Raw genomic sequence first — 17,770 nt, forward strand, 5'->3', positions numbered from 1 at the left:
ATAAACAATGAAATCCCCGACCGCCCACGAGATGGTAATGTATTTTCCAGTTCCATAACATATCATAATGTATCTAATTACCGAATAGGCGTTCGTTCTACACTTAAAGGAGTGCGTTGTTACATATGAGTTCGAACAAAAACTGGTTCTGACCCACATTTACAACTCTGTTCAACTGTACTTGCCTTTACTTAAATGGATATCGTGAATGTAGATAAAGTTTATGTATATATGGTCGGGATTGGGTGAAATGTTTTTCTATTATAGACGAACTATTTCATGAAACGTTCAATTACAGTATAAGAAAGTTGATTTCATAGTTTCACGGTAGGACAAAGTCAAGATGATTTAGTGCCTTCTAGGACTACATATTGAATGATATGAATTTTGGTTCATGCCTAATATTTTCTTTCTTTATGACTGCAACGATTTCAGGCATTATCATATTATTAACATATTATTATCCTCTATTACATATTTGCTATAAAGCCGATTAAAGTCATTATAATTATGAAAATAAAACACTTACAAATACATGCACTCTTACATTACATTATGGGTTAACAGCATTTTTGTTTATCGAATATTTCTTATTTCTTAAACCCGCTTTACACAAGCCACGGCTATTTTTACCAGGCTCAATAAATAATCTAAATCTGGTATCTCATAAAAGTTACATGAAGATCCACCAGATGCGTATAAATGGCAGGCACATTACCTGCGACTCGAGAGAACTATAATATTATTCAAATACAAATGCTCTATAAAAAATTTATGAAGAAAGAAATATATCCGATGTACCTACATAAAACCAAAGATTAATGCATATACTATTTCACTCAACTGTTCCTTAAAAAAGGTTAGCTTTAATAAATCTGATAATAATACTAAAGGAGCAGGTATCAACCCAAATGGTAGCACCTGACACGTTCCCCAATATCGGACCTAAGATAGAGCGTCCTGTCTACCTTAGATAAGGGATACGAATATGTAATGCGCTCTACAACCTTTGCAGAGCTTGTATATTTTATAAGTCTATCGAACATTTTTCTATTAGAACCGTGGAAAAATACAAATTTATATTAGTACCACGGACTCTACATTATGTCAGTTTCTCTTACAATAGAAAGTTTGAGGCAGGTCAACCGGTAGGGCATCAACTTAACTCTTAACGTTATTCGTAAAAGCTTTATCTTTATACATTTTCCTTGACTGATAGAGTTAGTATTTACAACGGCTATCTACTTCGTTTTGTATCAACATCTATCGTTCGGCTCTTAAATTGTTCTTCGAAATCCATTTCTATTTTATGGCCTCTCATTTAAAAGCGTCAACACAAAACAAAAAATTATGTGAAACTGGCAACGCGTGGAGCGCCGAGACCGAGAGGTGAACGTGGCAACGACGCACGCGCATGTAGTAAAAGAGATAGAAAAGCTAGTCGAGCGAGTTGGCCAGTCGGGCCTCGAGTTACAAAGTTTCAGAGGAGCGGGGCGCCCCGCGCTCGCCCGCCGCCAAGTGCCAGGCCAGTGCCGGGCCCGAGTGCGACGCGAGTGTACGTTGGTGTGTGCCAGCTTGTCCCACGTCGACAGCGCTAAGCGCGCTCACTGTAAACAACGCCAAGCTACGTCTACGCTACACCTACTAACAAACCGGTTACGACTCTGTGATGCCGAAGTGATACACGACTTGTGATACTGATGTGGTCGCTGACCCGTTTATTTAAAAAGTTATAAGAGTGTTAATAATCAGGAGTGTGTGTACTAGCGATGCGATGACCTGTGAGCTAAAAACAGTGATACGGATGTCTTTGGATTACTTAAGACGGTGAATAATTTACGCGGGTGAGTGTCCACGTTTGAGTTTGCTATAAATATTGTAGACAGTGGAGCATGCACGTTACAAAAAGTCCTAGATGTAGGGAAGGGAAGAGCGGGTATTGTTGACACTCAACTAGGGTCACCATATGTAACGTTTACAGAGGACACAGCGTAAAATTGCATTCTGTAGCATAATCATAATAAACTGCTTACTTGCATGACAACTTAATTATAAATTAAACGCAAGACGTGACTATTTCAATTAAAAGTACATGGATACTAAAATATTAATAATTCTAATTAAAGTAGGTATTTTAGTACAATAATTATATAAATATGCAATGATATGCACGAAACTTTTTATAACATTTCATAGATATTTAAACTAACTATTATATGTAATGATTATTTTAAACATTCTAAACTTCTTACTCATAGACAAAACATTATTTATAACTCGTTTATGGTCGCCTAGAACCATTGAACAAAGGTCCAAAATTTTTTGTTCAAAAAAGTGTTAAAAAAGCTTATCGTAAATCATGGAGTCCCTACAAAAGCAATTGGGCCCGTTGCACAGGGACGCAGGCAAGTCAACGCTCCACGGGGTAAACCGTAGAGCTTAAAGCACAAAAGTTTTTGTTCACTTTCAACTATAATAGAGTCTCTACAAACTAGCCCGGTTTCAAATGTTGTTTCTGTATTGACTCGTTTAGGTTTTCATAATATGATCGATTATGTAGAGTTTTTGACACTTTTTCGATGTGAAATTTCAACCATATTAATTATAGTCTACTCACTAGCATGGTTTCAAATGAAGTTGTTGTATCTACTCATTTGAATTTTTAAACATGACCGATTATGTAGAGTTTTTGTGGAAAGTTTGTAAACTTTTTTGACACGTAGGTAATTTCACCTATAAGAGAGTATCTACATACTATACATACGGACTTTAGTTTTTCTTAATACATATTCGATTTTGTAGAGTTTTTGGTTTCGAATTATTTTATTAAAGGGTTCTAGATAACTTTACTGAAGTTTATTTCATATTCATTAAAAATATGGGTAATTGTATCTAATTCAATAACATATCAATTAATACCTATTTGATGAAGAGTTATAATTAACTTTTAAGTATTTCAGAATTCAGTTCATCAGTAATGATACAGAAATAATGAGAATAATTACTAGTAAATAGTAATTACAAAATTAGACAAACAAGAAAAAATGTTGTTAAATATGTATGTGCAGTACGGTTTTACCTACATTGCTCCATTCCAATTGGTCGGAGTGTGACGATAATATATACCTACCTAGCTTATAGCCTTTCTCCATCAATGATCTGATACAATTTTCAGTTATAAAAACAAATTGGACCTGAGATTTGCATGTTCAAGCAAACAAACTCTAAAAGTTTTGTATATTAATAAATAAATGAGATTAAAGTTCACATTGCCCAGACAAGTTTCACACTCACAAGAATAGACTTTTGGATATTATATGTATTTAAGTCACGGCGAAACAATATTTACATTGAACTTCGATTAGTGAATGTTAAAATGAATTGTATAAAAAATATGAAATGTTTAAGGAAAATGGTATTATTATTACTAGACATATATAACATACTCTATTATTCGTTTTGAATAATCTAATGTTTATTTGGTAAGTAACCAAAACTTTTAAAATATTAGATAAATTATTAAAAATATGTAATATACCTATATTTGCGCATGTTAATAATATGACAATTACATAAACATTGATTGTATTAATTATGTACCCCGTAATGCAGGAACATTTTTGTAAAAAAAGAAGAAAGTCGTCATGTCAAAAATAAAGCAAATTTTTCAACAAAAACCCTAACCAAATGCTATACGGATAATCCAAAATAATTATCCTGTAATGTGATCATACATGCCATAAATAGTTTACTGAATGTACGAGTATAACATAGGTATTCAATACAGTATTGATTCATTAAAATTGAAATTATAAACCTGACACACATTATAAACAAGTGACTGGGTCAAAATACGACATTAAAATACTGATTCACTGCCATGCTATCAAAAATAATCTCAAAATTAGTAACTGTTCTTTTAGATAAGGTTTCAATGATACATAGAGTAAAATCGCTCGAAACAAAAGGCTTCCTCTATATATTTAACGTTTTTCTTTTTTTTTTTTCGAAATAAGCCACTCACAACGAACTGTAATTACTCTATCCAAGCGTCGCTCTAAATATAGAGGTTAAATAACAACTTAACCTGGTAGCAAATATAACGGTTAGACCCATTTATTTTACCTAAAAACATTTTTATTTTTTTGTTGTTAAGTACCATATTATTTTTGTATGCTCGTGTAACATTAGCAATATCGTATTATAACTACATATAGTAAAGCTGTATAAATTTAAAGTAAAATTTAAATTATATTTAATACATTTTTGTGGTACAATTCTTTTTTCAACTCATAGCTAATTTGAAACTATTGTATTTTTAGTTTATTTTTATAGGTACTCATAAAAAATCACCCCGCCATTTGTAGCAAAGTGATAGAAGACTAATCCTTGACTAAATTAAATATATCTATCTCTAGATTTATAAATAGAAAAATCAATGGTACAATCACAACTAAGTTTTTAATGAATGAATCGCATTATCAACGTGCTGCGTGGCGCATGCGTCATACACACGACACAAGATAATGATAATTGTATTTAATAATACCATGATCTTTCATAGAAAATCTTGTATGCTAAGAATATATTATCACATCATATTATAACGTTCAATCATCAGCTTTAATCTTTAACTTACATATAGTACTTGCTTATATCAGGTAGCATAAGTGGTGCTCCTTATTTATATAAATGTCGGAGACTATCCCACCGAGCTACTGACTCAAGGAACATAAACCATAGTATGGTCCATAGCCCCATGAATTCCATATCATTTTAATATCAACATTATATTGTACACTATAGAGTACATTCTAATAGGAAAGTATAGCCCAAGTCTCTGTTGTAAATCTCTCACATATAGTAATAAGAAAACTTTTATATGATTGGATATACTGATTCTGACCCTATGATCAATTCCCCTTAGGAATTCAATTTAATATGTTATAAAATGTTTACAGTAACTTGCATAAATAGAGTGGTTCGTTTAGATACGATTAGGTATAAATGTAAGCCAAATGTTATATTACCTACATTTTAATATTTTTTTTTTTGTGTACGATATTTGCGCAATATGCTGAATAGAAATATTAACAACAAAATATTATAGTATCTATTACAGCGCAAAATTCCAATACTAATGTTTCAGCTCGTTAACAAATGTTGAGTTAGAAATATTCATTTAGATGCATACTTCGGGTGGAACAAATTGTGTACATTAATAACGATTGCAAATTGCTTTATAATGTTTAAATATTCATATACAAATGACAGTAATTATAGGATAATTCACAGATGTTTAAGTTCAAAGTTAGATGTAATGTACATTTTTAATAAATAATTTGAAAACGTCATCTTCAGAGTAATTACTAAAGCGAATAATAAAAAATGAATTTCTTTATTTTTATAGAGAAAAAATTACTTTATTAAGTAACATAAATAGATACTACAAAATGCATATTTAACACATAAAATAAACGCCTTTAGGTCCATCGATTCATTATAATAATAATTTTAGTATCATTTCTATTGAACCTGTCTAGTCTTACGAATTAAGTTCGTAAAATATTACCATCGAATAAGAAGTTATGGAGTTAAAAAGATTATAGAGTAGGTACGTAGGTAGGAAATCGAATATGAGAACAATATTTTGTATTAATACAAATTTGTATAATGTATTAAAGAAAAGTCTTGATTTGTAAGTTTAAACTTAATTAATAGATAGCTATTCATATTATGCGTCTTCAATAAAATACTATCGAACCGGCTCTTCCTGAAACCTACTGTAGGCTCTTGTAGTAGGTATCTACTGTTGGTCTGTGATAGCTGTTATTTTAATTACGACAATATCTCAAATTAAAAGATAAAACAAGTTTAAGTAAAAATATAGTTGACTTTATTTTAATATTATATAAAATATAAAATAACCATTAACTTTGTTTCTTTGTCGTTTTATATACTTAAACAGCTTAAAACTTAATAGAAGCCGGTTTTAATATAAAATTTAATGGAACCTGGTTAGTGTGTTTTTTTCTGATTTCTAAACTAGTTTAAATTTTATTGTGTAAAATTATTACCCATTAAAAAACATTCAGTCAAGGCGATATTTTCAAACTTTTATAGATACTTATAGAGTATTAATTATTTTTAAATGTTAAGTGTTAGATAACATTAAGTTGCATGTAGAGTCTTACATATTATCAAATTATTATTGCAATTACTAACTACATTCCCTTCTCTAACGTTTAACTTTTTAGATGCATTAAAATTATAAAATTTCCACATTACTCAATATACTTAAATATAAACGTATACTGACCCACTATTTATAATAATAATGAAAATGAATGATACATTTCTCCTGCTTTACATGATAAAAAACTTAACCGCGACTTCCCGAGTCTCGTGGGATCGCAAGGGACGTTTGTGCATGACCACTGCCCAAGGCTCGGATATCAACCACATATCTTCATAATTACAGCCCTATCTCGGCCACGCCACAACGTGGGGTAATCCGGTTGAGAAGCCGCCATAATGTATTAAAAAACGTACCTAATTAATAGGCATTTATAACACGATATAGCTGCTCGTATAAATCAACTCTCTATAAATAAGATGGAAAATAGACCAAATAAATTATGTACATATATCTAATCTTCAACAAGGCTACATATAAATAAAAATACCATTGTTATTGGATAAAATAGCTATAAACGAACACGGCATTTCGATTAACACATTTACATAACCATAGAACTCCAACCCGTTTTATTAAGTATTCATCTGAATGCCTTCTTTACGTGTATAATGTATATCTTCTTATTTTGTATTCGATGCTAGTGTACGCTATGTCATTTTTATTACTTTTGCTATTACCCTTCATAACAGATGTCGTTGACTGCAGGCAAGGCTGGTTTCTATAAAAGAATATCATTCCTGTGTGGCTCATGCATAAACATCGCCAATTATTCCACAGAGTATATCCACAGAAACTAATGAAATACATGAAAATCCAATAACAAGTTAAAACGAGTGAATAATTGAAATGAGAAACTAGATAGAACTTTGATTGTTCTCTAGGCTTTATTTTTAAACAATTGACGCATTCCTAAAAACTTATGAATATTTTTAAATGATGAAATTATTGTAGTAACTTTATAATTGGAATTTAGGTTGAAGCACTGCTGACGGTACATTCTTATTTATACCATCTGTAGGTACCTACGTACATTGCAACCCACACGCACGCCTTGTTACATTGTACTTATCAACCCTTTCAAACATAACAAACGCTTTAATTATATTATTGCAGCGGGGAATATGTAACACTAAACGATGCACAATGCTTCTGTATTATTAAATATGTATGTTAATGTGTCAAGTCTGGGGTTTCTATTATTAAACAATTGTCGTTTATATCAACAATTGTTTATTAGGTATTGCAGTAACTAAATTTCTTGAAACTTTATGCTTTGTTATATATATTAAATAAATCCGTCATATAAAACGTCTGAGTATAACATATCTACTCAATTATGTTACAAAGAAAATTGCAAGCAATGCACAAAGTGATTTCACAAAGCGTATGCAGTAGCGAGTAAAAAAAATTATATTCCCATTCAGAAAAAAGTCAAGTTAAGTTCTCACGATCACAAGAATAGTTAGTGTAAAAAACTAGAATGCGAATCCTGACTGACGCGCACGGTTGCATGCTGCGTGCTTCATATGGACGATGATGAGAATTATCGCTCGCCGAGCAGTTTCTTTAAAACACGATTATTTGCATATCTCATGTAAACCTCTTCAATTAATGCTTTAACGTGTAACGATGCTTCTTTGAAATTTAAAGTTGTTTCATTACATGGAACAGGTGCATTAAGTGTAGGCACCTACAGGTTATCTTATCGCAACGTATCTACCTTGCGATAATTTAGTATCTAGTGAACAATTAATGCAATGCCTAAACGTCGTTGTGTTCAAATATAAACTATTTATTTTAACGTTATTTAAATAATAACGTCGCTGTCTTGAATAATGCCCATCGCAAGAAGACTGTTGAAAATATACAGCAATATTCTAGCCTGTTTGAGTTTGATAAAATAATTTCAAAAGTTACATAATGTAGGTATGTGAAAATCGATCAAATACCTAAAACACATTCAGCGGCGGATAACCCTATCCAGCAAACATCGACGGAAGACCCTCTGAATTATTTATAAGACAATTTTATGATTAAATTTTTCTTCAATCGTTAAAAAGATGGTGCATTTGTTTCAGAGTGCGCTAAAGAATGGAGCTAATAAAAAGAATCCAATTCTAAATCAAAATGGCCGTCGCCAACGCGGTCCTAATACTTTTAGCATCCACTGTCCAAGCGTGGATGCCTGATGCCAATGCTCGGATACATGTGAAATATGGTAAGTGAAACAGAGTTTTAGAACTATTAATCGTAAGTATGTGGTTAAATATTTTTATAGGTCTAACTTTACGACAGCTGCATTCCAAAAAACCTGTAGATATCAGTACCATGTTAGTCAACTTTGTTTTTACTGAAGTCCTTACAGTGAACCATTATTTATTTAATAGAAATAACAAGTACTTAAAATGTATGTCAATACAAAATAATATGCAATTAAATTGTTAGGACAACTTAAACTGCCGCTTAATTTTTATTCAAGTTTTTATTCAATCCATAAACGTTAATGAATGGTTGTCAATAACACCAGTAAGATAGATCATTGTTTTATTATTCGTCATGAATACTACCTACTATTAATCTTGACATCAATGTTACTGTGTAAACGAGCGATGAGTGCCTTCATATGCCTAATATTCCCACATTTATGTACCTATTTCCAAAGATGCAGGTGTAAAACAGCCAGCTAGTATACAGATTGACACGTGAGAACTGCAAACCAATTGTTATGAAATCGAAAAATTTCATTGTTATATTTAGCGTCAGACAATAGTACCTACCATTGTTCAATGCATGAATAAGTGAAGTTTAAAACCCACATATGATCCACATTAATATCTACAAACTCAATTATAATAAAATAAATAGATAAAAATATTGCTCATGAACGTGTCCTCGAGTTTAATGTATCTCAGTACATATTACACATTTAAAGTTCCTATTTTAGAGAAAAGAATAAAAGTTTTGGTATACGTTTATTTATAAACAGAGTAAAATACTCAATGAACAAGTACTTAACAACCTAAGCGTTTTACTGATCGATATTTATGTTTGAATACAAACTTTAACGACTAGTTGACCGAAGGGTAAAACTATGCGTGCTTAAATCAATGAGGCGTTATATTGGCAACCCTAAGCGGAATTCTGTAACAGAATCCAAATAACGTGGTTAAGCGGGTGTTGTAGGGCAACTGCACACACATGGTCTATTGACTCGCTTATTTACTGAACAAATAATTCACCTTTACACCACGTTTTAGCAGCTTACTTAGAAGTTTTAATAAATTGCATTGTTGCAGGCGATGAAACTTCAGAACAGTTCGTGGGCAACACTACGGGACCAAACCACTTCCGTATTTTAGATAAAGATGATTTTTCAATTTTAGTTGGAGGAAGGTGAGTTATTGTTGTTTTAAGTTTTCTACTATATTGATATTATAGTATAAGTAGATATAGGTATTTTTTATAACTAATGAACTTAAGGCGCCTTTAATACCTCAATTTAACAAGTTTTAAAACGGTGTTTTGTAAACATATGAACCTACCTGCATAATGTGAATTGAATATATTTTTGTAGAGCCTATTTCTGGGCTAGACACATGCTGTATATGAGCTATAAATGCAACGCAATAAACTTCCGATGTTTTCATTGTGTCTGCGAATAATTCGAATGCCAATGTCTCTATTCAGCAGTCTAAATATTCTTGAGCAGCTGCGCGCAACCACTTTTGTGCATCTGTATTGAAATGGTCTTCGTTGTTTTTACATAATTGCCTGTATCGGATGCCTTTATTGGTATTTCTATTCTATTCCCATATGTGAGGAATGCAGTCAAATTACAGTCAGGCTATTTTCTATGTGAAAGCGCTCTCAATGATTAAGAGGGGACGATTCTTCTTTCAATATTTAAATTACATACTTCAATGCATGAGTGCAGAACATGCTATATGAGTTATAATATTAAGAAGTAATATTTCTTTTTTTTTCTACAGGAGTATGGTCTACAACCTCAGCTTATATGACCTATCCGAAAATACTGAACAGGTAAGCATTTAAACAAGCACTTAACATATAGTTAATATTTTTTTTTTTTTGTTTTTAAATAGCTACTAATATTTAATCAACACTTTTTAAGACTCGATTTCATTTTAACAAAATGCAATGAAGTTTTATCTTATCACTTCCAGTTTGATAACGCAACACGACATGTACATTGTATGTATCATATCTGTATGCATATAACCAATAATTTCGCACCGTTCGTAAGCCAAATGACAAGTAAAGCCAGCATTTAGCTTCTGGTTTATGTCTCTAATCTTGTGCAAACACAAGTCTCTGTGTCAGTGCGCTATATTAACTTATTATGTATGCTCTACAATACAACCTACTGCTAACTGGAGGATTCACGAGATAGTTTACTTTTATTGTTTAACTTCTGTACCAACGACCATATATCAATATGTATATATATACAAAACTTTTGTATAGGTTTTCTCACGATGTGCGTAGCTATGAGTACCTAGATAAATATATAGGTATAATTGTAGTGTAGTTCAATAACTATCTATCTAATTATGAATAATATCGACTATAATTAGACATTAAGGTGCCTAATTTTAAAATAAATGAAAGTGCATCTTATAATTATTCATCTATTAGACATGTTTTATAAATATACTTTAAATATATTCGCATATAAATATTATCGATTAATTATTCTATGAAGCGGTCTCTACCAGAGACATCTCCATCATGCATGCGCAATGATTTGATGGAATTATCGTAGTCACGTTATGAACCCATGATTGATGCACACGCGATCGAATCGTTCTTACCTATTCGTCGTAATAATACGTATTGGAATTTGCACACATATTCAAACTATAATGTTATTTTACATTTGGAAGCGTAAGGTCAGTAAGCAGTTTTGGCATTATGCCATTAACAACAATGGCAAAATTATATGGAAGCGTATCTACTACGATATACCAATGTAATTTTCATGCACTGATACGATATGGTACATTAGGCATTTGGTACGGTATTTTATCAGAGAACTGTTTTTCCATTAAATAACCTAACCTACCTACTACTACTACCTAACCTAAGTAAGTTGCTAAACAGCATAACAATGTACCTAAATAGAATAATACAAAGAACTATTTTTTATTACAGCGTTTGGAATGGCAATCGACAGACGCACACAGAGAACTTTGTCAATTAAAAGGCAAATCAGCAGATGAATGCCAAAACTATCTACGAGTAGCCGCGCGAGCACATGGTCGGCTATTAGTGTGTGGAACCAATGCTTTCAAGCCGATGTGTCGTCGGTATGCCCGACATCCACCTAATCACCACCTAGAAGAATTTGATGGTACCGGGAGATGTCCATACAGCCCGCAACACAATTCCACTGCTATTTTTACAGGTATTTTTTTAAGACTTATTTTGATACGTATACGGAGATTACCTACCAATTTTAATATCTTTAATTGTAACACTTTTAGGGTTAATCTCACGTTACATGCAATACGCAATGTATTAACTATATTTTTTTTTTAATTTTGGCATTTAAATTAAAAGTAGTTTGCAATAACAGCATAATGCCATTAGAGCCGTGCTTCTTCAGAGAGGCTGTACCGAGCACGATTCACGATATGAATCAACATTATTACCCTGTACAGTTACATTGCACTTTCTGTAAACTTCACATTATAAGTAGTTAGGTAGGTAAAACAACTAACTATGTACTTACTTCTAAAACCGTAGGATATATTTTAATTTATTTATTTTAATAATATGTTCATATATTTGCAGCTATTCATTTTTATTTTTTATTTCCCAGATGGTCACCTCTACACGGCCACGGCAGCTGATTTTTCTGGAACTGATCCATTGATATATAGAGAACCAGTAAGGACAGAACATTCCGATTTACGCCTACTGAATGATCCTTCTTTCGTTAGCGCAGTGGCATCAACCAGCCATGTTTACTTCTTTTACCGCGAAACTGCTGTAGAATTCATGAACTGTGGAAAAGTAAGTTCATCTAAATTTAATTTAGAATAAAGGAATATTGAAGGATTTACTATAATTATGTATTCAATGTTTAATGTGTAGATAATTTATTTATTTTATTTTTATCTTCACACAGGCCGTTTACTCGAGAGTAGCCAGAGTTTGTCTGAATGACAAGGGTGGACCACACACTTTTAGTGATCGATGGACAACATTTCTAAAAACGCGACTGAATTGTTCAATTCCTGGAGATTATCCATTCTATTTCGATGAAATCCGTGAGTAAAATAATTCAACATTGGAGATTTATGGTATAAACTATAGATATGATTATCAAATTATAATTATTTTCTTTATTTGTAGAGGCCACCACTGAAATAATTAACGGTATATATGGAAGTGGAGGTAGCAGGAATGATATAGTCTATGCAGTTTTTACTACCCCACAAAACGCAATAGGTGGCTCAGCCGTTTGCGCATTTGCAATGAGAGATATTTTAGACGCTTTCGAGGGACCATTTAAAGGGCAAGAAAGCATGAACTCAAATTGGTTGCAATTAGAAAAAGAAAAAGTTCCACATCCCCAGCCAGGTTCATGCGTAGAAGACAGTCGAACTTTATCTGACTCCGCTGTTAATTTTATAAAAACGCATCCACTTATGGACAAGGCAGTTCCATCTTTCTTAGCACGTCCAATCCTTATAAGAGTGAGCCTCCAATATAGATTCTCAGCTATCGCCATACATCCGCAAGTTCAATCAATGAATGGAAATAAATATGACGTTATGTATGTTGGTACCGATGACGGAAGAGTAATTAAAGCTGTGAATGTCGCTTCAAATGAAGGAGTGTTTGATGCAAGTGTAGACGAATACAGTAGAAATCCAGTGAGGACTGCTGTAATATCTGAAGTACAAGTTTTGCCACAAGGCGTGCCCATAAGACAAATGCACGTCGCACTTACAACAGAAAAACTTATCGTGTCATCTGGAGATATCATACGAGCCGTGGCCTTATCTCACTGCACAAATGTGCAATCATGCAGGTAAAAAAAAGATCACACGTTTAACACAAAATATTGTTTTGATTATATTTCTATATATTTAACTAAACGCAATTATCTATTTTTAGGGAATGTGTAGCATTACAAGATCCTCATTGTGCATGGGACTCAAAGCAGCAGCAATGTTCTTGGGTGGGAAATAGACAGTTTCCGAATCCGGAAAGATTTTTACAAAACGTGGAATATGGAAAGACCGATATATGTAATAAGCTTCCTGCTCTTTTGCCAAACGATAGGCATAGCAATAGGAATCCAGCGACAAAAAAACCAACGCAATCTGAGCCGAATCTACGACAAAAGACTGATGATATTCAAAATGAAATTTTAATTGAAGTGGTCGAAACAAACGTGTTATCTGAAGAAAAACATATGAACGATAATAAGCACGAAACAGGTAAACTAATAAAATATTATTTAATACCAAATTAACATGATTTTCGTTCCATGTACCTCGGAACCTCTCTAAGAACTTCAATGATAAGAGGGTGTGACAGAATGCGAACAGTTTATAACATTAATTATCATTTTTTCCAGATTTATTGACAGTGGAAGCTGCAGATGGCAACATTTATAGCGCGCAAGCACTTTTAACGGCTGTAGTGGCTTCATGCTTAGTTACATTAATGGTGGGCTTTGTAATCGGATATCTGTTTTCTCGGCGATTTCGTCACCCATTTTTTACCGATACCTCACCATTCAATGAACAACACAATCATTTAAACAGGTAACTTAATGTCAATAATAATAATTTAATAAACTTTGAATCAATGTGTCTTCAAAATACGAACATAGTTACCTACGAATATTTTAAAATAACGATATTTTATTTATTTTCAGATTAAGTCCGTTGGAAACTCCGTTGAATGTGAATTCTGGGTATATGCCACCTAGATCCAAAAATGTGAATATGGTAGCGAACGTGTGCCCCCTCGCAAAACAAGATAATTTGCACATAGAACTTGGTAAGGAGCGTGCACTTGATCTTCGCAATTCTACGGAATCTCTCGACAAGGATCTAAAATGTGGCACTTTACAAAAAGTTAAAAAGACTTACATATGAAATATACCCGAAAAGACAGTGTATGGAACTATTTCAAAGTGATAGTATGAATTATGACTTTGTATCGCGTGTGCCAAGTCTTCCGAGCGAATCGGTGAGAACAGCAAGTGTAGTTTGCATTGATCGTTGTGAACGTGATAGTGACTCTTTCCTTTGTAAATAATAAAAATATATTTTATATTGTTGTACAGTTTATATAGTTTAAATATTGATATACTAGTTTTAAATGACAAGAAACTGCAGTGGTAAATAGTAAATACACGTGCATTTATAAACAAATCCATGAAATGTATGATACATGAATGGTAAATCTAAGTTTGTGAAGTATGTATAAACTTTTAAAAAATTGGATTGAATTGTAATATTTTATAATGCATATATAAATACACCCATAGTGAAAAAAATGTTATCTTTTCAGTATTATCTACCGTGTCCATTGTAAATCGGTAAAGCTATTATACCTACCTAATACATTCCACATTTACGTAGATATATAATTTCGCTACGCAGCTCTGTAAATATAAATATGTATATAATGCTAATATAAAGCGAAATAGTGGTCTTCATATACATAGGAAATTAGTTCAAATATCAAAAATCGAAATAATACGTAGGTAATAATAATCATAAGTATCATATCTAGCAAAATTTATTTTTAATGTTTCGGCATAAAAAATAGAGCGAAACAAGCTATAAGCAAATGAAACATGTAATTAAAATAAAAAGAAACAATTGATTACATTAAAAAGTAAAAATTGTTGTTGTTATCTAGATTAAAATTGCTGTGCTAAGTGCATAGTGCCTTGTAGGTTGCCAATCTAGTGCCTAATGTAATTTAGGAAGCATAAAATGAATAGAATATGTTTAATCATCTGTTAATACATGTTTTAAAGTTTGCGAAGCTTTTAAGATATCCCCGATAGTCCTTATATGTATATGTTTTCTCGATTCATCCATAATGCGTAGCACATAAATTGTTCATAGCTTAACATTATTTTGTCGATTTACCTACTAAGAGTATGGTTTCGATTTTGACTCATTAAAATAATTAACAAATTCAAGTATTTATAATTGTATAAAAATAAAAAGTTAACAATATTTTGATACTAATGAAAAAAAGGCTAATTGTACCACCTGAGAAAATCAGAGATCTATAAAAATTAATAAGTATTCCCACCGTGACTCAAAGGTTAAATAATGAACGGAATTTATTTCTGTTTTATGATATTATAAAGTTTTTTTTTTTTATTATTTTAGATATAAAGTGTTAGTTTATTATTAGGACACCTTTTAAAATAATTTTGATTTTTTTGATCAATGTGTGGCATGGTATCATTGTAAAATCATACATGTTAATTACATACACGCATTTTATACATTTCAATTAAAATGACTGTGTACTCCGAGAATATGTATTATTTATATTCTTTGTATTAAATAAATGAATTAAAAAAATGTATAAATCTTTTATTTCATATTTACAATTATCTAACAGCGCTTTTCGATTTATGTGATGTAACATATAAAATTAACATAAAATAAAGGGCATCGAGAAACCTTCTTTAAAAATTATTTAATAATATAATATTATACTAGCACTGATAGTAACCTTATTTTTTGAGACTTCTGCTATTTATAAAATGCAAAATTCATCCTATTCAATTATGCAACTTATCCAGTTTTGTTAAGCCTCCACTCTCCAGCAATTGTTTATCTTGCTCTAACCTAGAGTTGACACTGCATTTTAATTTCATCAAAATATGTATTATTTCATTAATGTATATTGCTTTCATTATTCATATTCATCACTAGTTGAGAAAAAAAATATGTCCTCTTTGAATATTTTCAGCCCCTTCATCTTTGTAATTGTATCACATCATATTATGTGAAGGTATACTAAAATATTAATTTTTCCATAGTACATTCCTTCATTTGATTGCTTTATCCACCATTTAAAAAATATAATGCAGTTGATGTAAAATACCATTTTATATATTTTTAAGTGCTATCTATATAATTTATGTAATTACATAGAAACTGCCGTTTCTCCAGTGCAGTTTTGACTATACTTGGATCAATAGTGACCCCATCATCATTAAGCACAGCTTCTTCTTTCATATAGGAGCTCCCTTCGTGAAGTAAAACAAAATTATGTAAGATGCAAGCTGCACAAATCAATGTCTTAATGGATTCGGCTTTATTAATATCAATATGATTTAACTTTTTAAACCTCTCCTTAAGCAGTTCAAAAGCATGTCCAATGTAGGTGCATGTTTTCCAATGTATTTCATTAAATTTCATCTCTTCACTTGTCAACACTTCATCGCTGGTAAAGGGGGTCATTAAGTTCTTCCGTAACTTATACTCGGAGTTTCCCAGTATATGATTATCAAAATCTATGAAATTTTTTAATTCATGAGCTAATTGGCTCTCCTTATAAACTCTGCTTTTATGTGTATTACCTATATCTCCTATGTGGATATCAAAAAACATTAATGTTTCATCACAAACAGCTTGCAATAAAATAATTTCAGGCTTATTTTTCCGATTCATTTTAGACCCGACTTTTAACCGACAGGCATCTATGAAACCAACACAGTTGGGGAATCCATATCTACTGTTTACTTTAATTCTTGTGACATGTTGTTCCTCTAGAGATGGCCAATTTATAAAATGATATCTTTGTTCTGATAGTAGTGTGGCAATTTCATGAAAAATATAACTGACAGTAGATTTGTGTAAACTAAATAATTTAGCAACATCATTAAATGAAGAATCACTCGTGAGTAACCAAAGGAAAATATGAACTTTTTTATCCAATGAAATATTTGATGTCCCCGGTTTTATATAATCTTTAAGATGATTTATTAGAGCCTGAAAAAAATACAAATAAAATATAAATATAATTATTTGATTTAACTGCAACCAATCAACTTTATACAAATACCATTTAAAAAGTATTATTTTATTATATATAATATTGTTTACCTGTACTGTGGACTTTTTCATCATAAATTTAGCAGCATAGTCTTCATCAGTATAATTAATAAGAATGTTTTCATAAAATTTATTATCCTCATACGTGTTTTGATTGTCCCTATAAAATTTATTGTAATTATGCCGTTTCACTTCATTTGCACTTTCTTTTTTAACGTTATCATTAATACATGTTATATTGTCATGGTTTTCCTTTATAACATTAGCAGCAGCAATGATAACTCTATTCATAGATGACACATTATCTTCTAAAAAAAGTTCCATAATAAACTCTTTATCAAAAGCCATCATTAATTTATCTTTATTTATTTTTATATCGAGAAATAACTCCGCTAGCTTTTTGATTTTTCATAAAAACAATAGGTATAATACCTACATTTTGTAATGGGTATAGTACCTACCTAGGTAGTAGTCCTAAGTGACGCTGTCACCTGTC

The 17,770-nt window shown here is 31.6% G+C and overlaps 2 protein-coding genes across 2 annotated transcripts; one reads left to right on the forward strand and one right to left on the reverse strand.

The window, feature by feature from the left end:
• The first annotated feature begins 1,516 nt into the window (after positions 1 to 1,516).
• LOC123698334 (semaphorin-1A) lies at positions 1,517 to 15,794 on the forward strand. Its single transcript, XM_045644955.1, has 11 exons — positions 1,517 to 1,844; positions 8,278 to 8,417; positions 9,496 to 9,592; positions 10,189 to 10,240; positions 11,372 to 11,624; positions 12,042 to 12,235; positions 12,351 to 12,492; positions 12,578 to 13,259; positions 13,346 to 13,671; positions 13,812 to 14,001; positions 14,115 to 15,794. The coding sequence occupies exons 2-11, from the start codon at positions 8,327 to 8,329 to the stop codon at positions 14,335 to 14,337; spliced, it is 2,250 nt and encodes a 749-aa protein (XP_045500911.1). The 5' UTR covers positions 1,517 to 1,844; positions 8,278 to 8,326; the 3' UTR covers positions 14,338 to 15,794.
• Positions 15,789 to 17,744, reverse strand: LOC123699418 (protein ANTAGONIST OF LIKE HETEROCHROMATIN PROTEIN 1-like). Its single transcript, XM_045646388.1, has 2 exons — positions 17,326 to 17,744; positions 15,789 to 17,211 (listed from the first exon to the last, which is right to left on the reverse strand). Exons 1-2 carry the CDS (start codon positions 17,623 to 17,625, stop codon positions 16,336 to 16,338), a joined length of 1,176 nt encoding a protein of 391 aa, XP_045502344.1. The 5' UTR covers positions 17,626 to 17,744; the 3' UTR covers positions 15,789 to 16,335.
• Positions 17,745 to 17,770: the final 26 nt, after the last annotated feature.

The sequence above is a fragment of the Colias croceus genome, chromosome 1 (assembly GCF_905220415.1).
Source record: "Colias croceus chromosome 1, ilColCroc2.1".
NCBI classification, from domain to species: Eukaryota; Metazoa; Arthropoda; class Insecta; order Lepidoptera; family Pieridae; genus Colias; species Colias croceus.

What these genes read in the sequence shown, in the direction of transcription:
- LOC123699418 (XM_045646388.1), bottom strand. Translation starts at nt 17,625, where the DNA reads ATGATGGCTTTTGATAAAGAGTTTATTATGGAACTTTTTTTAGAAGAT. An exon ending in TGAAAAAGTCCACAGTACAG is followed by an intron (nt 17,212 to 17,325) that starts GTAAACAATATT and finishes TATTTTTTTCAG; the next exon opens with GCTCTAATAAATCATCTTAA.
- LOC123698334 (XM_045644955.1), top strand. Translation starts at nt 8,327, where the DNA reads ATGGCCGTCGCCAACGCGGTCCTAATACTTTTAGCATCCACTGTCCAA. An exon ending in TCAATTTTAGTTGGAGGAAG is followed by an intron (nt 9,593 to 10,188) that starts GTGAGTTATTGT and finishes TTTTTTCTACAG; the next exon opens with GAGTATGGTCTACAACCTCA. An exon ending in ACAAATGTGCAATCATGCAG is followed by an intron (nt 13,260 to 13,345) that starts GTAAAAAAAAGA and finishes ATCTATTTTTAG; the next exon opens with GGAATGTGTAGCATTACAAG.